Raw genomic sequence first — 22,200 nt, 5'->3', positions numbered from 1 at the left:
CGTGTCCTACTCTGTGACCCCATGGACCACAGCACGCCAGGCCTCCCTGTCCATCACCAGCTCCCGGAGCTTGCTCAAACGCTTATCATATCATCCAGTCGGTGATGCCATCTAACCATCTCATCCTCTGTCCTGCCCTTCTCCTCCGGTCTTCAATCTTTCCCAGCATCAGGGAAATGAGCCTTTAAATGGGTTATGGCAATACAATGAACTGACATGTAAGTCCCTCAGAACACGTCCTGGTACAACGTCAGGGTCAACCCCTGTTTGGCCCAGGCTGGGCAGGTGCTCTGAAGCTTGACACTGTTTCAGCTCAGTCTGCATTTCCGAAACCTTGAACGTCTTGAAGGCTCCCTCCTACCTTGACTAGAACTTCCCGGGGCCTCTTTTGTGAGCGAGACCCGCCACCTGGCGGCCTCAGTTCCGAAACTCTGCCGCGCACAGAAGGGGCCGTCGCCTCCCGCGCCCCACTCCCGTCACCGCCTCGCGCCCCGCCATCTCCTCCCGCAGACGCCGATAGTTCCCGGGTGCGCGTGCTCAAGGCGTGCGTCCCGGCTCGACGCGGGTGCCCTGCGGGCGCTCGCGCACCGAGTGTGCGTAAGGGGCGCGCTGGACGCACACCCGTGCCCGCGGGGCCAGCCGGCCAGGAGAAAAGCGGACTGCCCCGCGGTACGCAGGCTGCTTAGCCGCCGCCTCTGTGAGCGGTGAGCCGGGCCGCCCGCTCGCCGGGCTCTCTGAGATCATCACCCAAGGTCCCAGCCTGGAGCCGGTGCTGACCCGGTGCCGACCGCTCAGACCGACGCACACATAGTGCAGCAGTGAGTGTGAAAGTCGTTCGGTCGTGTGCGACTCTGCGACTGTGTAGTCCGTGGGATTCTCCAGGCCAGAACACTGGAGTGAGAAGCTTATCCCTTCTCCAGGGGATCTTCCCGACCCAGGGATCGAACCCATGTCTCCCGCATTGCAGGCGGATTCTTTACCAGCTGAGCCACAAGGGAAGCCCAAACTCATCTGGCAGCGGTGGGATTCGAACCGAGAATCCTAGAGACTGGAGCTTTAGTCCAGCGCCTTATTACGGCCATGCTAAGTAGTGTAGTACCTGGGACAGAAATCCAGAGGCCCCGCCCGACCCCAGAGCACCCCACTGAGCATGCGCGAGCCTGGACTGGGCGGGCTTGGGGGAGAGGGCGGGCGCCTCAGTCCAGCCATTTCCGCTTCCGGTCCCGTACGAACTCTCCCGCCATCTGAGAAAAGCGGTTGTCGCGCCGTGTGTTCGTGTTTGGTGTAGTTGCAGGTGAGAGAAGCCGTCGGAGTTTGCAAAGAACAGTAACCCTGGCGTTGAGGCGTGCGAGCCTAGAGAAGGGGGAGAGCGGCGGGCGCGGAGGGCGCGAGTCCGTTCTGGTAGCTTGTCTAGGCGGAGGCGGGTGCCGGGGCTGACAGACCGCGCTGCCTGAGGGTCCGCGGAGGCGGCGTGTCACTCGGCGCCGCTGGACGCTCCGGAGACGAGCTCCGACGGGCGGCGCCTGAGAGACAGCTGTCAGTTTTCAGGGGTTGTCAGGGAAGAAGCCCACGGAGTCGCGTTCCTAGCCTGAAGCTCCCGCGCTTTCCTCCGAGTTCGGGGTCGCAGCCCTCGGGCAATCTCACCCTGACCCTGGAGAGCTCCGAGCCTTCAGGGCGGAGCGCTCAGACGCCTGGAGAACAGCCCGCGTCCCCTGCTGTGGACGTTGCGGGAAGTTAGGACCGCTGCCCCCGTCTCCGCAGCGCTCACCTCTCCCCACCGCCTGTGCACCGCAGTTCCAGCGGTGTTATCGAAGGTCTGGAAGACAGGGACACGACTCTTAACATGTTGTGCGTGCTCTTCAGAATCAGTTTTGTTTTCCTTTGTGTGTGGAGTTATTTTTTGTTTTTAACTCCATTTCCCACCATTTTTTGTGCTTGCTTCCAGGGTAACAAGATGGAGTTTTCTGGAGTAAAACGGAGGAAACCGAAGTTGTTAGATGACCAGAGGAATGCTTGCTACCCACATAGCCTTCAGTTTTACTTGCAGCCACCTTCTGGAAACGTATCTTTGACAGAATTTGAAACGTTGGCTATCGATAGAGTTAAATGTGAGTGATTTGAATTTGAATTTATGTATGCCTGAGAACCTCACTTATATCTTGTGGAGATAAATTAGAATAATTTATTTGCTTTTTTAAACTAATACTTGCTGATGTTTTTCGTTGAGATTTAGCTGTTCATTCATTTTTCCCATGTACTGTGCATATTTATCGAGTGCCACTTTATTCTAGGTGGTAGGGATTTTGAGCTGAGTAATGAAATTGTCATCTTTGTTGAAGCTGTATTCTAATACATGGAGACAGATGTCCAAAGCAGTAATTATAGTTTAGTATTTTAAGTGCTCTAGTAGAGGTGTTATTGAAACATAGAGATGGGAATGATTGATCTAGTCTGATAAAGTAAAACTTAAGAGAAGTTGAGTTGTGACCTGGATCTTGAAGGAGGAGTAGCAGTTTCTCAATAGAGAGGAAGGGAAGGGTTTTTGCAAGCTGAGATAATGGTCTGAAGCAAGAGTTGGAAGCACCAGAGAGTGTCACACTGGAGGTAAAGGTGGCAAGTTCAGGGTGAATGGAGAGCTGTGGGTAATCAAGGGTGTTTTGTACCACGCTAATGATATTGGGGTGTGATAATGTGATAATGATATCACGCTGTGATATTGGGGTATAAGAAGGATGTAGCAGTTTTCTTGAGCCTGCTTGTCTTCTCTGTGTTGGTGGAAGAAAGAAATAAGTTCAGTGTCAACTGCAACAATAGCACTGCCTGCAGAGTTTATATTCCAGAGTGTATCCTGATGGGAAGATCAGAAGTAGAGGTGAGACACTGTTAGTCATTCTTAGAGGAGCTGGTGAGAATTGCTAGTACAGAGTACCTGTATTATCTGTTTGCTGAATGAAAGAGTAAAGGACAGGGAGAACGGGTTCTGGGAAGCTTAGCATGGGTTCTGGGATGGCTCATAGAGGTTAAGACCATGGTTGAAAAGGGTCTCTTTGGTTTGGCCCTGGAGGTGAGATGGTAAGGCAGGGACAGGAAGGGAGAGATTGAAGGGATACCAAGGAGGTGTAAGTGACAGGGTTTGATGACTACTTGGGTGTGAGGAACAGGGGATCGGGTCGGGAGGGCTGAAGTTCCAGGGTGGCTGATCTGGTGGGCAGAAATGCTGCTGTTAGAGGTGGGTGGCAGGAAGAGGAGCAGAGAATGAGTTTGGTTTGGGAGACCATAATATGGAGGTTCCTGCTGGACATGGGTTTATGTTCAGGATTCATTTCAGAAGTTTTTCATTCTCAAATTAACCTCTCTTTTCCTACCAATGGAAGAAGAATTCATCTGAGGAAGGGTTGACAGGGGCTTCAGGAGCCTTTGGACAGAGCGAAGCATCTAGTCAGAGTGGCTCGTTTGCTTCTTTACTGCTGTGTCTTCTCCTTCTCTGCTTCATCAGGAAGGGGCGGGCTGTCTTCTGAAGAGTCTGTGCTGAGTTGGTGAAGCAGCCGCCTCACAACCGGCTCCGCACGAGGGATGGATGTGCATGCTGACACACTTGTGCATCCCTCAGCTTGTGATGCTCAGTACATCAGTGATTGTCCCCATCCCTCTCTCCCTTCCGGTTGAGAATCCCTGGTATGAGGTTATGCTGTGGGATGTGGTTATTTTCTGCATGTGGTTGGAGGTTATCCTCTTATAAGCATATATAACCTATATAATGTGCTTGCAGAAAATGAAGCATAAATATTGTCATAAAAAGTAATTATGGAATTGCTATCCATAGATTTGTCTTGGATTTAGTTTTTTAAGATTACCTTGCATTTATACATTTTTCCCCCCTTCTGTTTTTCAACTTTTTTCTAGTGCTAAAATCAGTTGAGAATCTTGGTGTGAGCTACGTGAAGGGAACTGAACAGTATCAGAGTAAGCTGGAGGCTGAGCTTCGGAAGCTCAAATTTTCCTACAGAGTAAGTAAAAGAGGGACAGAGATGGTCTTCCAGTATGTGTATGTACTGGTAGTAACCATGGAAAAGATCTTGTATTATGCATAGGGCTTTAAAAAAGACTGTTCCTGAAGGAACCTACCGACCACAAGGGATGATTGACATGCAGTCAAACTCCAGTGTGGCAGGGTGTCTCTTCCTTGGGAATGTGGACATTCGGGACCTGATGATTCCATGGTGCATTTAAGGGAGTCACTGGCATCTCTGGCTTCTGGGCTGTGTTTCCAGATATTGCCAGATGTGTCCTGTGCAGTCAAGGTGACAAATGCTGTTATTTGATGTGTGCTCCAGGAACTGTCTTTTGCTGTCCTGGTGGCTCAGTGGTAAAGAATCTGCCTGCCAATGCAGGAGTTGTGGGTTCTATCCCTGGGTGGGGAAGATCCCCTGGAGATGGAAGTGGAAACCCACTCCAGTATTCTTGCCTGGGAAATCCCATGGACAGAGGAGCCTGGTGGGCTACAGTCCATGGGATTGCGAAAGAGTGGGACATGACTTAACGACTACATAACAACCAGGAACTCCAAAAGCACAGAGAATTAGCTCAGGTTGGAGAGGGCTTCCCAGATGAGATAGTGCTGGGACTGAATCTCAATGGATGTGATCTCATTTTTATTTTGAGAAGATGAATGTCAGCAGCAGATGGACAGGGTCATTATCTGTTGGGGAACACCAGTCAGGAGCTTGGAGACGACAAGTAAATTGAGTGTGGTGAAGAGGACTGATTGAAGAGATAGTGAGAAGATGGAATCATAAGATTATAGAAATTGAGTACAAGGAGGAGGGACAGAAGAGTTCTGAATGACACTCGGGTTTCTGGTGAGGACAGTTGGGTGAATGGTGGGATATACAGGAGAGGAGGCAAGTCTTACTAGAAATAAGACTGAGTTTAGTTCTCGTTGTAACTCTGAGGTGCATGTGGAGCTATCTCGAGGGCTTCAGGGTGTGCAACAGATCTGGACTTGTAGACAGAGGCAGAAGGTGGAACAGTGGTAGTGTTTGGAGGAGAGAGGTGAGAGGTGAGTGTGGAATATTTCCTTTTCTAACATGTTTAGCTGAAAAGATGGGGGAGGTAGGTCTGAGTGGAGGAAAATGGGAGGGGAAAAGATACACACATACACATGACAGCATATATTTGAACGTATTTATAAGTTGAGCAGAAAGATCTGGAAGAGAAGAGAGGGTGATTGTAGCTACTTTGGGAGAACTTTAATTAGTCACGGTTCTTAGGAGGCAGGAGCAGGTAGGCTGCGGAGTTTCCGTGTGGGATCAGCTGTGTATAGGAGGAGGGAGAGAGATCTGTCAGTAGGGATAGTGGGGAAGGCAGTACCACACGCAGTGGCAGGAATTTGGGCTGAGGAGTCGGCCTGAGGCCTTTGCTTTTTGTAAAGTAGGTGAGGTCCTGTGATGAGAAGAGGGGACGGTGGTGTATTGGGGAACACTGGCCACCTAGTGAAGATCAAAACAGCTGTCCTGAGATGGAGGAAGGAATGGCTATGGGGCCAGATCCCAGCTTTGCTGCTTACAGGCTTGTGACCTGGAACAAAGTCAGTTTCCTCATCTTTAAAATAGGGATATAGTGGTGCCCTCCTCATAGGGGCTTCCAAAGGATTATGTGGGTTAATGGATTAAAAATGCTCATAACAGTGCCTGGTACATCGGGAGTGCTCAGGACATGTTTGCTCTGACTGTTGAACTTGAGGAAGGATTCCTTGGTATTACTTGTTTGACTTAGTATGACTAGAATGCTAGATTTCTAATTAAAAAGTAGATATGCAACAAGCAACAAAGGTTTATGTATAGCATAGAAAACTATAGTTAATATCTTGTAATAACATATGATAGAAAATAATTTCAAAAATAATATATGTGTATTTGTGTAACTAAATCACCTTGCTGTGCACTTGAAACGTTGTAAGTCAACTATACTTCAATAAGATATATATATTAAAAAAAAAGATTCCTGGGTGTTGATAAAGGTCCAGTTGAGGTTTGTTGTTGTTCAGTCGCTCAGTCATGTCCAACTCTTTGCGACCTGTTCAGGGTAGAGACTGAATTTTTAATGTTCCAAATTCCTATAATTTTATATTTTTTCCCCAGAAGTTTTCAGCATTTTGGGAACAGGACTGGAGTATAGAGCTGTGGATTTGTTTAGAATCTAGGTTTGGCCAAATGGTTGAAATGAAAATAGTTGAGGGTTTATCTGGGAAGTGGTGGAAGAGGTGAGTGGCTGGGAGTAGGCTGAACGAGAAGGAAAGTTAGAGGAGGAAGAAAATAGTGGGATCCAAACCCAGGAGGTGGTGGTGTTCAGTTGTGTTTCACCCAGTTGTCAACCTAAGTAAAATGATACTCATCCTGGGGAGCATATTATGAAATCTGTGTTATTGAACTTCTGCTTCACCATTGGCTTATGCTGACTCAGTAATTCTTTACACCTTTCACTGTTCTGCGTTTATTTTCTTCATTTGCCATTGTTTTTCAGGAAAGCTTGGAAGATGAATACGAACCTCGGAGAAAAGATCACATTTCTCACTTTATTTTGCGCCTTGCTTACTGCCAGTCGTGAGTATACCTTTGTGTTCCACAGTCAAATCTGACATTTTGGGCTATAAACTGGTGCAGGAGGGCTGACAGGTATTGTACCCATCGTAGGAAATCCCAGGATGACCTCAGAAACCAGTGGTTCATGGGCTGAACGCTATTGCAGTGAATTGTTTGAAACAAGTTGTTGACTAAAAAAATAAAAAAAAATATTTTTGCAGATTTTGCCTATTAAAACGCTTTTTACTTTATGGGAGGGATTCTTCATTTAGGATTTAAAATTAGAGGTGATTTCATTAGGAAGAAGGATTTTGGAATCAAACACATACTTGAATCTGCACAGGTTTTAGCAGTTGACTTGTATGGGCTGGTGTCCATTAGATTAAGATCTTTTCCTTTGGTAGTTTCTTAGAAGTCAGTAGTGCCACCCAGAGGAAGGAGTTGGTTGCTTTTTATTTATTTATTTATTTATTTTTAAATTTATTTTTTCAGTGGGTTTTGTCATACATTGACATGAATCAGCAATAGATTTACACGTATTCCCCATCCCGATCCCCCCTCCCACCTCCCTCTCCACCCGATTCCTCTGGGTCTTCCCAGTGCACCAGGCTCGAGCACTTGTCTCATGCATCCCTCCTGGGCTGGTGATCTGTTTCACCACAGATAATATACATGCTGTTCTTTCGCAACATCCCACCCTCACCTTCTCCCACAGAGTTCAAAAGTCTGTTCTGTACTTCTGTGTCTCTTTTTTTGTTTTGCATATAGGGTTGTCGTTACCATCTTTCTAAATTCCATATATATGTGTTAGTATGCTGTAATGTTCTTTATCTTTCTGGCTTACTTCACTCTGTATAATGGGCTCCAGTTTCATCCATCTCATTAGAACTGGTTCAAATGAATTCTTTTTAACGGCTGAGTAATATTCCATGGTGTATATGTACCACAGCTTCCTTATCCATTCATCTGCTGATGGGCATCTAGGTTGCTTCCATGTCCTGGCTATTATAAACAGTGCTGCTTTTTTTTTTTTTTAACTGTGTTTTTTCTTATATTTATTTTGGCTACATTGCATACTTACTATGTTTATTTTCTGTTTCTTTTTTGGCAATAGGCTTATCAAATGGGAATCTTGAATTATTTACTATCCCAAGATAATGACTGAGAAATTATTGACCAGCTTTGGTCCTAGAGTTTTTCTTTTGTTAAAAAAGCATATGCAGGTTATGCAATTTATGCAATAAGTGAATTGCTGACAATGTGAAAGTCATTTGAGGAAAGAAATCATATTTTACATGGAGTAGCTTAATTATTTTATAACAACAATAATGCCCATCTGTCTTATAAATTAATGTTATATATCGACTTTTGGGGCTTCTCTGGTGGCTCAGTGGTAAAGAATCCTCCTGCCAGTGTAGGAGATGTGGATTTGATTCCTGGATGGGGAAGATTCCCTGGAGAAGGAAATGGCAACCCACTCCAGTATTATTGCCTGGAAAAATCCCATCGAGAGAGGAACCTGGCAGGCCGCAGTCCATGGGTTGTGAAAGAGTGAGGTATCTTAATGCATATTAAATTTTGTGAAGTTATAAACTCTAAAGCTATAAGCAAGGTTTACTTTGCAGAGTTTATCTGATCATAATCTATTCAGAGGTAAAATTACCTTTAAAAACTTTTGATGTTTATTTGGCATTAACAGGAGGGATACTCCATTTTCTGATGTAAACAAATACTTTGCAGTTAGGTTAAACGAAGTGTAGTATTTTATGTTATTTGATGATAATGCAGCTAGACTCTGTATTTAATTCTTTTAATTATGTTCAAAACATCTTTCTTCCCCACATTCTACTCAGTCCTGGGAGACTGTGGCATGTCACCTGTATTCACACTCTTACCATAGTAGAGAGCTTGATGCTGTTAAAGAACTTCAGTCTGTTGGCCTCTTGCTCACCTTTAAATGTTGTTTCATAGAAATTTCTTGGATTTAATAATCAGTGGACTTTTAAAATTGTCTTTGAACTTTTCACTTACAGTTTTCTTGTCTCTGTTTTAGTGAAGATCTTAGGCGCTGGTTTATTCAACAAGAAATGGATCTCCTTCGATTTCGATTCAGTATTTTACCCAAGGACAAAATTCAGAGTTTCTTAAAGGATAGCCATTTACAGTTTGAGGCTGTAAGTATGTTTTTATAGTCTTTCCAGTTGTTGTCACCTCCCTTGACCTTCAGTGCTGGTGTTAATATGTGGAGTTTGTTCTCTTTACATTTTCTTCCTGAGGACTCGCCTGAAAAAACAGCTGCTGGCTTCACACAAAGTGAACCTTTCTCTTCCATGACTAGAAGAAAAGGGGCTCCTTAGTATCAGAGTGTCACATTTATTTAGTTACTGTATTAAGTATGTGATTTATGAAAGCACAAAAAGGTTTAATTTATAAAAGTTCATCTTTAACCGAATCTTCTAGGCCAAAAATTTAAAGCTCGTAATATTCCAAAGAAAACAGAGAAGTGGTAGTGCTTATTTCCAGCAGTGAGTTTTAGGGTGGATAATACTTTATTTTAGAAGTCATTTGTCAGCAAAATCTCTGAATAGTTCTAAGGTATAATTTTGTAGACAGATCTGAATGAGTTACATATAGGAATTATATAAGAAAGAAGAAATGGTGGGTATATTTTTAGCAAGGATAATTATTGTGGATAGAAACAGAATTTATGTCTTAGGTGGGCCTGTGCTGCAGTGGGAAGAAAGAAAAATTCTGTTTTGGGAAACTTAGAGCAGTCAGATGGAAGTAGGATGGTCAGGACTGTATTTGGGCGTTAGAATGGGTGACTCCAGGCCAAATAAAGTAAAAAAGTAGAAATTGGAGTAATGGAAGGAACTGTCTTGCTGAGACATGGATGTGCCCACTGCAGCAAGAACCAGTGTGGCTTCCTGCTTTGTGGGGAAGGAGATGTGTGAAGAGAAATACGTAAACCTTTGGTGGACATTTAGTGTGTCACCTGTGAGCAAGGCACTGTCCAGCGTTTCAGTCACTTCCGAGAAGCCCGTGAGATTTCTTGTGACGTCTGCTGAGACAGAGAAGAGTGTCGGTCCCAGTGCTGTCTCACCCAAAGCCCACGCGCTCTCCACTCTGCTTAGAGCTCTGATCTTTAGTGAAGTCCGTTACTGCGAATATCAGTTACAGTTCATTGATCTTCTCATATTAAAAATAGTTTTTTTTTTTTTTTTTTGCTGTTGAAATTATGGTTTTAGTAGGTCATAGAGAAGAAGTATTTTTGAGATTATGTTTATTCTAGATTGCCTCAATAGGTCAGGTAGAATTTTTTGTTTGTTTTTTTTAAAAAACTTTTTTACTGAAGTGTAACATACACAGAAAACTGCACAAGTCATAACTGTTTAGCTCCATGAAGTATCATGAAGGTTAAGGAAGAGAACCTTGCGGTCACCTGGTGTTGCCTTGTGTCTCCTTGCATTTACCACCCCATCTCCCTCTGATAATCACTATCCTGACTCTTAATATCATGAATGATTCTGCCTGTCTTTGAACTTTGTGTAAATAGTAATTACGTGCTGTGTATTTAGGCATTAGAATGGGTGACTCCAGGCCAAATAAAGTAAAAAAGTAGAAATAGGAGTACATGAAGGAATTATCCTACTGAGAAGTAGATGTACCCACTGCAGCAAGAATCAGTGTGGCTTCCTGCCTTATGTAGATAGTATTAATGGTGTGTCTTTTTTCCCCCAGCTTTATTGAGATATGATGATATATTAATGTTGTGTTAGTTTAAGGTACACAGTGTGATGATCTGATATATGTATATGTTGTGAAATGTTTACTGCTATAAAGATAGTTAACAGATCCTTACATAGCATATTATGTGAGGTCAGGTCAGTTTAGTTGCTCAGTTGTATCTGACTTTGCAACCTCATGAACTGCAGCACACGAGGCTTCTCTGTCTCTCACCAACTCCTGGAGCTTGCTCAAACTCTTGTCCATCAAGTCGGTGATGCCATCCAACCATCTTATCCTCTGTCATCCCCTGCTCCTCCCACCTTCAGTCTTTCCCAGCATCAGGTCTTTTCCAGTGAGTCAGTTCTTCGCATCAGGTGGCCAAAGTATTGGGGCTTCAGCTTCAGCATCAGTCCTTCCAGTGAATACTCAGGGCTGATTTCCTTTAGGATGGACTGGTTGGATCTCCTTGCTGTCCCAGGGACTCTCAGGAGTCTTCTCCAACACCACAGTTCAAAAGCATCAATTCTTCGGTGCTCAGCAATCTCACATAATTACTCTTCCGTTGTGGTGGTGGTGAGAACGTTTAGAATCCACTCATAGCCACTTTCAAGTACGCAGTGCAGAACTCTTAGCTGCAGCCCCATGCTATCATGGGTTCTCTGGAGCCCATTTCTCCTGTAACTGGATGTTTGTGCCCTTCCACTGGTATCTTCTCATCTTCTCTGCTGCCCAGCCCCTGGCAGCCACTGTCCTATTCTGTTTCTGAGTTCAACTTTTATAGATCCCACATATAAGTGAGATCACAAGTATACTTTTTTATCATTGCTTTACTGAGATAGAGTTTTCATACCTTGAACTTCACTCTTAAAGTGTGCAATTTGTTGGCTTTTTTGTATGATCATAGAGTTGGATCACCATCTAATTTTAGAACATTTTCATTACTCTAAAAAAGAAAGCTGTGCCCACTAGTTGTCATTCTCAGTTTGTCACTCTGTCATCTCTTGGCAACAACTAATCTGCTTTCTTTGTGAATTTGCCTATTCTGGGCATTTTGTATAAATGGACAATTTCATATAACTTGTGGTCTTTTGTTACTGGCTTCTTTCACTTAGCATAATATTTTCAGGTTTCATCTATGTTGTATATGTGAATGGGCATAGCATAATATTTCCAGGTTTCATCTATGTTGTATATGTAGCATATATCAGTACTTCATTCATTTTACAGTCATTTCTCTTTTCAGAAGTTGATGGACATTGGATTATTTCAACATTTTGGCTATGATGAATAATGCTGCAGTGAATATTTGCTTACACATTTTTGTGTGGATATCTTTTTATTTGTTCCAGATATACACCTGGGAGTGGGATTGTTAGATCATAGAGTAATTCTATAATTAAACTTTCAAAGAACTCCCAAACTTTTCTGGAGGGGCTGCATCGTTGTACATCTCACTAGTTTGTTAGGGTTCTAGTTTCTTTACAATCTATAGCAGTTGCTTCTGTCTTTTTTTTGATAATAGCCATCCTGGTGGGTGTGAAGTGATATGTCATTGTGGTTTTGATTTTCATCTGTGACTGATTTTTTTAATCAGTCATCATAGTGACTGATGAGGTTGAGCATCTTTTCATGTACTTATTGGTTATTTGTATATTTTGTTTGGAGAAATGTCTATTTGTATCCTTTGCCCATTTTTTATTTAAGTTGTCTTTTTTTTTTTTTTTTTTTTAAGTTGTCTTTTTATGGTTTACTGTTACATATTCTTTACATATTCTGAATACACAGTCACTATAAGGTCTAATTCTATGAATTAGAAATCTTTTTCTTCCACTCTGAGGATTGTCATTTTTTAAAAAAGTTATTTATGGTTGCACTGGGTCTTCATGGCTGTATGCGGGCTTTCTCTAGTTGCAGCGAGCAGGGGCTCCTACTCTTCATTATTGCAGTGTGTGGATTTCTTGTTAGAGTGGCTTCTCTTGCTGCAGAGCAGAAGCCCTAGGCATGTGGATTTCAGTACTTGTGGCACACAGGCTCAGTAGCTGCTTGCAGACGCAGCTTGTGAACTCTAAAGTGCTGGTTTCAGTAGTTGTAGCACACGGGCTTATTTGCTCCTTGCCGTGTAGAATCTTCCGTGATCAGGGGTTGGACCCATGTCCCTGCATTGCCAGGCAAATTCTTTATCACTGAATCACCACAGAAGTCCTTGTCATTTCATTTTGTTGTTAGGATCATTTGCAACATGAAAGTTTTTAATGTAGATGAAGTGTAAGTTGTCTTTTTTCTTTTGTTATTTGTGTTTTTGTTGTTGGCTCTAAGAAGGATTTGCCTAACAGATGGTCATGAAGATTTATGCCTATAGTTTTCTCTAAGAGTTTTATAGTTTTTGTCCTTTGTAGGTCTGTTTAGGTCTGTTTACATTTTAAGTTGATTTTTGTGTATGGTGTAAAGTAGGGAGGGGCCCAGCTTCATTGTTTTGCATGTGGATATAAAGTTGACCTAGCATCATTTGTTGAGATGGCTATTCTTACCTCTTTGAATCGTCTTTTCACTCTTGTCAAAAGTCATTTGGCCATAAAGTAGTTTATTTCTGGACTCAGTTTTATTAGCGCTGTGTGACAGGAGCCTGGCAGTCCATGGAGTTGCAGAGTCGGATGTGACTAAGTGACTTGGCACCCACATGTTTCTCCGTATGTCAGTACTATGTGGTCTTAAATATTGATTCCTCTAGTTTTGTTATATGATTTCAAATTCAGTAGTGTGCATTTTCTCACTTTGTTCTTCTTTCAAGATTATTTTCACTATTCTGGGTTCTTTATATTTTATGAATTTTAGGATCAACTTGTTAGTTTGCCGTCTTAATCCCTTAGGATAGGAAATGGCAACCCATTCCAATATTCTTGCCTGGAAAATCCCATGGACAGAGGAGGCTGGTGGGGTCCATGGGGATTGCAAACAGTCGGACATGACTGAGCAGATAAGCGTGCATGCGTGCTGTCTTAAATATTAAGTCTTCTGATCAATGAACATGGGAATTTTTTTTCTGTTTCTTGAGGGCTTTAATTTTTTTTTTTAACAAAATTCTGTACTCATTTATACCTCAGTATTTTATTCTTTACTGTCATTGTAGATATAGCTGCTGCTTTCATTTTTGAAATGTTCATTGCTAGCATACGGAAATCCAGTTGATTTTTGTATATTGATTTGGTATCCTGTGCCCTTACAAAATCATTTACTCTGACAGTTTTCAGTGGATTCCTTTGAAGGTTGGCTCTTATAAAGAAACAATCCTTAGTTTTCAATCTGGATGCTTTTTATTTACTTTTGCCTTATATCGTTAGCTAGCATCTCCAGTACAGTGTTGAATAGAAGTGACAGTAGTGGAAGTACTTGTCTTGTGCCTGATTTTAGGGTGAAAGCATTCAGTCTGTTACTAAGATAAATGATGTTGGCTCTGGGGTTTTTGTAGATAGCCTTTACAGACTGAGATTTATAATTTTCATTGAACATTTTCATTGTGAAAGGGATTTTGTGCTTTTTCTACACCTGTTGAAATGATCATAGGGCTTTGTCCTTTATTTTATTAATATTGTGATAACCACAATGGTGTCATCACTCACCTCGAGCCACACATCCTGGAGTGCGAAGTCAAGTTGGCCTTAGGAAGCATCGCTATGAACAAAGCTAGTGGAGGTGATGGAATTCCAGTTGAGCTATTTCAAAGCCTAAAAGATGATGCTGTTAAAGTGCTGTACTCAATATGTCAGCAAATTTGGAAAACTCAGCAGTGGCCACAGGACTGGAAAAGGTCAGTTTTCATTCCAATCCTGAAGAAAGGCAATGCCAAAGAGTGTTCAAACTACCCCGCAATTGTACTCATCTCACACACTAGTAAAGTAATGCTCAAAACTCTCCAGGCCAGGCTTCAACAGTTTGTGAACTAAGAACTTCAGATGTTCAAGCTGTTTTTAGAAAAGGCAGAGGAACCAGAGATCAAATTGCCAACATCTGTTGGATCATCGAAAAAGCAAGAGAATTCCAGAAAAACATCTACTTCTGCTTCATTGACTATGCTAAAGCCTTTGACTGTGTGGATCACAAGAAACTGTGGAAAATTCTTCAAGAGATGAGAATACCAGACCACCTTACCTGCCTCCTGAGAAATCTGTGTGCAGACCAAGAAGCAACTGTTAGAACTGGACATGAAACAATGGACTGGTTCCAAATTGGGAAAGGAGTACATCAAGCTGTACACCTTGCTTATTTAACTTTTATGCAGAATACAGCATACGAAATGCTGGGCTGGATGAAGCACAAGCCTGAATCAAGATTGCCGGGAGAAATATCAATAACCTCAGATACACAGACGACACTACCCTTATGGCAGAAAGCAAAGAAGAACTAAAGAGCCTCTTGATGAAAGTGAAAGAGGAGAGTGTAAAAGTTAGGGTAATATTGGTCTCATACAGTGAATTGAGAAGTGTTTCTTCTTCTATTTTTGGGAATAAGTTGTGAAAGATTGGTCTTAAATTTTAAACATTTGGTAGAATTTACCAGTGATCTTTCTAGGTCTAGGCTTCTCTTTGTGGGGTGTTTTAAAATTACTGATTCATTTTCTTTACTTGCAGATTTATTCAGATTTTCTACTTCTTGAGTCAGTTGTGGTAATTCCTGTTTTCTGGAGATTTTGTCCATTGCATCTGTGATGTAACTGGTGCTTATAGTTGTTCATGTGCTAAGTCCCTTCATTCGTGTCTGACTCTTGGCAACACTGTTGACCTTAGCCCACCAGAGCCCAGGCTTCTCTGTCCATGGGATTCTCTGGGCAAGAATACTGGAGTGGATTGCCATGCCCTCCTCCATGGGATCTTCCCGATCCATGGATCGAACCCATGTCTCTTACATCTCCTGCATTGGCAGGCAAGTTCCCTACCACTAGTGCCAACTGGGAAGCCCATCTTATTGTTGTTCAGTTGCTTAGTCATGTCTGACTGTTTGCGACCCCATGGACTGTAGCCTGCCAGGCTTCTCTATCCATAGGATTCTCTAGGCAAGAATACTGGAGAGGGTTGCCATTTCCTTCTCCAGAGGATCTTTCCAACCCAGGGATCGAACCTGCAGTGGCATGTGGGTTCTTTAACCACTGAGCCACCAGGGAAACCCAATATAAAGCTACTGTTGTTCAAAAGCTGTAGCCAGAAGGCCAGCTCTGATCCTACAAGCATCTTTCTGAGCTTGGAACTTGTTGGGAGCCCATATTTCTAACCAAAGCCACTAATCAAAACTTATAACACAGGACTTCCCTGGTGGTCCAGTGGTTAAGAATCTGCCTGCTGATGCGGGGACATGGGTTCGACCCCTGGTGCAGGAACTAGGATCCCACATGCTGCAGGGTAACTGTTGATGCCCATGCGCCACAACCACTGAGCCTGCACACCCTAGCCTGTGCTCCACAACAAGAGAAGCCCTGTAGTAAGCCTGTGCGCCGCAACTAGAAAAAGCCCTCACACAGCAGTGAAGACCCAGTGCAGCAAAAAAACAAAACAAACTTAGAATGCAGCTGTCAGACACAGGCAGTTCTGTCAAAAGTGAGATATTCTTATTAAATTCTCATCAAACCTCTTGCAAACAATTTTATGAAATCTGGCAGTTAGCCTTAACATGATTTCCTGTAGGGAAAAAACCCCACAAGATACATGATTAAATCTATTTTCCTTTACCAGTGTAGGGGTAGGTGGAAAGTAGGACCTTTTTCAATACCAAAGAACTCTCCAGTTACTGTTCCTTCATAATCCTTTTCATTTCTAAAGATTGGTTATGATATCTTCTCTTTCATTCTTGATTTTAGTAATTTAAATCTTTTTTTTTTGATCATTTAAGTACAGTTGTCAATTTTACTGATCTTTTCAGATAACTTGGTTTTGTTGATTTTTCTCTTCCTTATACTCTGTATTATTATCAGTTAACAATTTTTATTACTGTTTTCCTTCTGTTTGTTTAGGGTTTGGTTTGTTCTCCCCATCTAGTTTCTTAAGGTAGAAGTTTAAGTTACTGATTCAAGATGTGTGTTCTTTTTTTTTCTTTTGGGTTGTAGTATAGTTGATGTATAGTGTTAGGTTAGTTTCAGGAGTCCTACATAATGATGTGATTTACATGCATTATGAAATGATCACCACGATGTCAAGTAACCATTTGTTACCAAAAGTTATTACAACATTATTGACTATATTCCTTAATCATATCCCTGTGCCTTATTGTTTTAAACTGGAGATTTGTACTTCTTAATCTCCTTTACCTATTTCACCTACCTTCTGCTCCCTGCCTTTTGGCAAACATATGTTTGTTCTCTGTATCTATAGGTCTGTTTTCATTTCGTTTTCTTTGTTTGTTTTGTTTTTTAGATTTCACATGTAAATAAGGTCACACCGTATTTGTTTTTCTGATTGACTTATCTCACTTGGCATAATACCCTGTAGGTCCATCTTATTGTCACAAATGACAAGATTTCATTATTTTAATGGCTGAGTAATAATTCTATTGTGTGTGTATACACACACACACACATAAACAAACATACCATATCTTCTTTATTCCTTCCTTTATCAGTGGATACTTAGGTTTTTTTTTTTTTTTAGGTTTTTTCATATCTTGATTAAGGTAAATAACGCTGCAGTAAACATTGGAATGCATGTATCATTTTGAATTAGTGTTTTTGTTTTCTTCAGGCTAATACCCATAAGTGAAATTGCTGGATGATGAACATTCTAGTGTTAGTTTTTTGAAGAACTTCCATACTGTTTTCCATAGTGGCTGCACCAATTTACAATCAATCCCATCAAGAGTGTACCAGGGCTCCCTTTTCTGCACCTCCTCACCAGCACTTGTTATTTGTTGTCTTTTTAATGGTAGCCATCCTGACAAGTGTGAGGTGACATCTCCTTTTGGTTTTGGTACGCGTTTCCCTGATGAGTGGTGATGCTGACCATCTTTTCATGTGCCTATTGGCCATTTATGTCTTTAATTCCATCTTGAGTTTATTTTTGTGTCTGGTGCAAGAGAGTAGTTCAATTTGATTCTTTTTGTACCTATCCAGTTTTCTCAACACCACTTATTGAGTAGGCTGCCTTTTCCCTATTTTATATTCTTGACACCTTTGTTTTAGATTAATTAACCACATAAGTATGGGTTTATTTCTGGGCTTGCTATTCTGTCTCATTGATATAATGTATTTCCTTTTGCACCAGTATCATACTGTTTTGATTACTGTAGCTTTGTAGTATAGTTTGAAATCAGGGAATATGATTCCTCCAGTTTTGTTTTTCTTTCTTAAGATTGTTTTGGCTATTTGGGATCTTCTGTATTTCCACATGGATTTTAGAATTATTTGTTTTAGTGCTGTGAAAAATGCCATTTGTATTTTGATAGAAATTGCACTGACCTTGTAAATTGCCTTAGGTAGTAAAGTCATTAAAAAAAATATTTATTTGACTGCACTGGGTCTTTATTGCTGTGTGCAGGCTTTGTCTAGTTGCATCAAGCAAGGGCTACTTTTTGTTGTGGTGTGCAGTCTTCTTGTGATGGCTTCTCTTGTTGTGGAGCATGGGTTCTAGGGCACACGAGGTTCAGTAGTTGGCAGCACATGGGCTAAGTAGTTGCAACTCCTGGGCTCTAGAATGCTGGCTTAGTAGTTGTAGTACACAGACTCAGCTACCCTATGCCATGTGGAATCTTCCTGGATGAAGGAATCTGTGTCCCCTGAACCAGAAGGTGAAATCTTAATCACGGGGCCATCGAGGAAGCCCAGTGTGATCATTTCAACAATATTATTTCTTCTAGTCCATCAGCATGCTTTATCTTTCCATTTGCTTATGCCGTCTTTAGTTTCTTTGATCAGTGTCTTAAAGTTTTCTGAGTAAAAGTCTTTTACTTCCTTGGTTAGATTTTCTCTCTTAGATATTTTGTTCTTGTGAGTGCAGTTGTAAATGAGATTGTTTTCTTAATTCCTCTTTCTGATAGTTCATAGTTAGTGTATGGAAATAGAACAGATTTCTGTATGTTAATCTTGTATCCTGCAGTTTGACAAAATTTGTTATTAGTTTTAATAGTTTTATAGTGGCCTCTTCAGGATTTTCTGTATATAGTATCATGTCATCTGTCAACAGTAACAGTTTTACTTCTTTCTTTCAGATTTGAATTCCTTTTCTTTTTTTTTTTTTGTCTGATTATTGTAACTAAGACTTCAATACTATGTTGAATGAGAGTTGAGAGTGGCACGCTTGTCTTGTTCCTGATGGTAAAGGAAGTGCTTTCAGTTTTTCACTGTTGAGTTTGACGTTGGCTGTAGATTTGTCATATCTGGCCTTTATGTTGAGGGATATTCCTTCTATTCCCTCTTTGTTGAGTGTTTTTCCCATAAGTGGTTTTTGAATTTTGTCAAAAGCTTTTTCAGCATCTAAGATGATCATATGATTTTTATTCTCTGTTAGTTTCACATCACACCTAATAGATTTGCAGATATTGAAGCATCCTTACATGTCTGGGGTAAATCCTATATGTTCATAGTATATTTTCCTTTTAATGTATTGTTGAATTTGTTTTGCTTGTGTTTTGTTGAGGATGTTTGTACCTGTGTTTATCAGTGATTTTGTGTGTGTATGTGTGTGTGTGTGTGATGTGTTTGTCTGGTTTTGCTATCATAGTGATGTGGACTTCATTGAATGAGTTTGGAAGTGTTTCTTCCTCTTCAGTTTTTGGAGTAGTTTGAGAAGGATAGATTTTAGGTCTCCTTTAAATCTTTGGTGTGCTCCACTAGTGTTGCCATCAGGTCCTGGACATTTGTTTGCTGGGAGATTTTTGATTACTGTTTCAGTTTCAATGCTGATAATTGGTCTATTCATGTTTTTCTATTTCTTCCTGATTCAGTCTTGGGAGAGTGTACATTTTTAGAAATATGTCCATTCTTTCTACATTGTCCACTTTATTGGTGTATAATTGTAGTAATCAGCTATGATCCTTTGTGTTTCTGTGACATTGTAATTTTTCCTTTTTTACTTAATATTTTATTTGAGTTCTCTCTTTCTATCTTGATGAATCTAGCTAAAGGTTTGTCCATTTTGTTTATCTTTTCAAAGAACCAGTTCTTAGTTTCATTGATCTTCTCTGATTTTAAGTTAGTCTCTATTTCAATTTATTTTTGCTTTGATTTTTATTATGTCTTTCTTTCTACTAATTGAGTTTTTTTTTTCTTTTTCTATTTCCATTATGTGTGAGGTTAAGTTGTTTGTGATTTTTCTTCTTTGTTCTTAGTTTTTGTTTATGTATTTGGCTGTGTCTGCTGTTGGTTGCGGCATGTGGGCTCTTTCTGCAGTGTGCAGGCCCCTGTCTCGCTGTGGCCCGTGGTCTCAGAGTGCACGGGCTTCTTGGTGTGGTGTGTGCCTAGAGTGTGTGCTCCGTAGTGGCAATTTGTGGGCTTCACTGTCCCACAGCAGCTGGGGTCTTAGTTCCCCTGTTGGGGACAAACCCATGTCCCCTGCATTGGAAGGCCGATTCTTAACCACTGGACCACCAAGGATGTCCCTTTTCTTGTTTCTTGAGGTTGGCTTATGTTACTGTAAACTTCCCTCTGAGCGCTGCTTTTGCTGCATCCCATAGATTTTTGAGTGATTATTGTCTTTCTGTTTCATTTGTTTCCATGTAACTTGACTTGTTCTTGATTTCTTCAGTGACCCATTGGTTGTGTAGTAGCATATATTTTTATTAATTTTAAAGTATTTATTATGTATGTGTCTATTTGTTTATGGCTGCACTGGGTCTCATAGCTGTTGGCGGAATTTCTCTAGTTGTGGTGAGTGGGGGTTGCTCTTTAGTTGCCAGCCTGGGCTCTCGGGCACGTGGGCTTCAGTGTGGGCTCAGTAGTTGTGGCTCGCAGGCTGTCGAGTGCAAGCTCAGGGGTTGTGGTGCTTGGGTTTAGTGGGCCCATGGCATGTGGAATCCTCCCAGACAGAGATCAAATCCATGTCCCCTACATTGGCAGGTGGATTTTTAACCACTGGAACACCAGGGAAGTCCAGTAGCATGTTGTTTAGACTCCGTGTATTTTTCTTTTGGTAGTTTTTTTTTTCTTGTAGTTGATTTCTAGTCTCATAGTGGTGTGGTCTGCTGGATGTGAGTTCAGTCTTCTTAATATTTTTGGAACTCTTTTGTGGCTTAGAATGTGATCTGTCCTAGAGAATGTTTTGCGTGCACTTGGAGAAGGAAATGGTAACCCACTCCAGTGTTCTTGCTTGGAGAATCCCAGGCAGGAGCCTGGTGGGCTGCCGTCTATGGGGTCTCATAGAGTCGGACACGACTGAAGCGACTTAGCAGCAGCAGCAGAAAAGAATGTATTCTGTTGCTTTTGGATGGATTGCTCTCTCTATATTTGTTAAGTTCATCTGTTTATATGTGTTATTGAAGGCCATGATATTTTTCTTAATGAGTTTCTATCTGGATGATTTGTGGAAGTGGAAGTGTTAGTCGCTCAGTCATGTCCATCCTTTAATGTTAAGTGAGTGTTAAAGTCTCCTATTATTATTTTGTTATTGTTTCTTTGTTTTCGTTTATGATTGAGATATGAAAAAGTAAATTGGAAGTAAGTATTTTGTCATTTTTAACCAGAAACCTCAGCAATCTCAATTATTACAGTTTTAAATTTAGGGAACAAAGTTAAACTTTTGGAATGTATTTTATCAATAGTGCCTAACAGTCCAGCATGTATCAGTGTTGGGCAAAAGCCTCCCTCCATGGGTCTCTTCTGCTCCTACACACCTTGCTGGGTATGTCGGGACTGCAGGGTCCTGATCCTGGGCCATTTCTCACAGCTGTGTTTTTAGCAGGCAGCCTCCAGGGATGAGATAATGTCTTTCTGTTACATACAGTTGGGGCTTCTCAGCTGCAGTGCAAGCTTACTGTACTGAAGCATCTATCTGGGCTGTGTCATGATGCTGTTGAGGAATTTTCGGGGAGGAGAACCACAGAAACATGCTGGTTCTTTTGCTGCTTCCTGTGATGTGAGTAATAAAAGTTCCGTGTCCCTAATGCAGGACCCTATACCTTCTGTTGGGGCTTCCCTGATGGCTCAGTTGGTAAAGAGTTCCCCTGCAATGCAGGAGACCCTGGTTCGATTCCTGGATCAGGAAGATGCCCTGGAGAAGGGATTGGCTTCCCACTTCAGTATTCTTGGGCTCCCCTGGTGGATCAGCTGGTAAAGAATCTGCCTGCAATGTGGGAAACCTGGGTTCATTCTCTGGGTTGGGAGGATCCTCTGAGGAAGGGAAAGGCTACCCACTCCAGTATTCTGGCTTGGAGAATTCCATGGACTGTATACCATGGGGTCGCAAAGGGTCTTCTGTCAGCCTGCATTAAGCAGTAATGGGTGAACTTGCTGGTTTATAAGTAGCATAAAGTCAGTCTAGACTTGATAGTTAGCTATGTGATTTTTGAATGTGTACTTCAGCCTCATCTTCACAATGGGAATAATCACAGTTCCCACTTCACTGATTTATGAGGTTTAAATGAGATAGAGTGTATGGCATGTTTAGTACTGTGGCTGACATGTATGTTCACTAGTGATATTAAGGAGGATTCACAGGCAGCAAATGCATAGATGTTGGAGAATTTTGAGGTTATTAGATTGGTATGTTTTGCTACAGTTAAATCTATTTTGGGTCTTTATTTTAGGAAACAGTAATTTAGAGGAAATATATGCATACTTTTACAAGTGTGTTGCCAGTCATGATTGGTTTTTAATACTACTCTGGTTGCTTTTAGTCTGTTTGCTATAACTATTTATTTCCTGTTTCATTCTCCATGCCATTTGAAGGACATCTTAATAAACATATACATTAAAGTAAGA

At 41.6% G+C, this 22,200-nt stretch overlaps 1 protein-coding gene across 3 annotated transcripts in view; it reads left to right on the top strand.

The window, feature by feature from the left end:
• The first annotated feature begins 519 nt into the window (after positions 1–519).
• Positions 520–22,200, top strand: part of PRIM2 (DNA primase subunit 2) — a 308,888-nt gene continuing 287,207 nt past the window's right edge. Inside the window, exons 1-5 of one of the 3 annotated variants that reach the window (XM_043907010.1) lie at positions 520–818; positions 1,946–2,108; positions 3,904–4,007; positions 6,523–6,602; positions 8,635–8,755. In XM_043907010.1, coding sequence (XP_043762945.1) covers positions 1,955–2,108; positions 3,904–4,007; positions 6,523–6,602; positions 8,635–8,755 — 459 coding nt within the window. In that variant the 5' untranslated portion in view covers positions 520–818; positions 1,946–1,954. The other 2 variants (XM_043907009.1, XM_043907011.1) reach the window with 2 other exon arrangements.

The sequence above is a fragment of the Cervus elaphus genome, chromosome 7, assembly GCF_910594005.1.
Source record: "Cervus elaphus chromosome 7, mCerEla1.1, whole genome shotgun sequence".
Taxonomy (NCBI): domain Eukaryota; kingdom Metazoa; phylum Chordata; class Mammalia; order Artiodactyla; family Cervidae; genus Cervus; species Cervus elaphus.
This window is presented reverse-complemented; position numbering and strand designations above follow the sequence as displayed.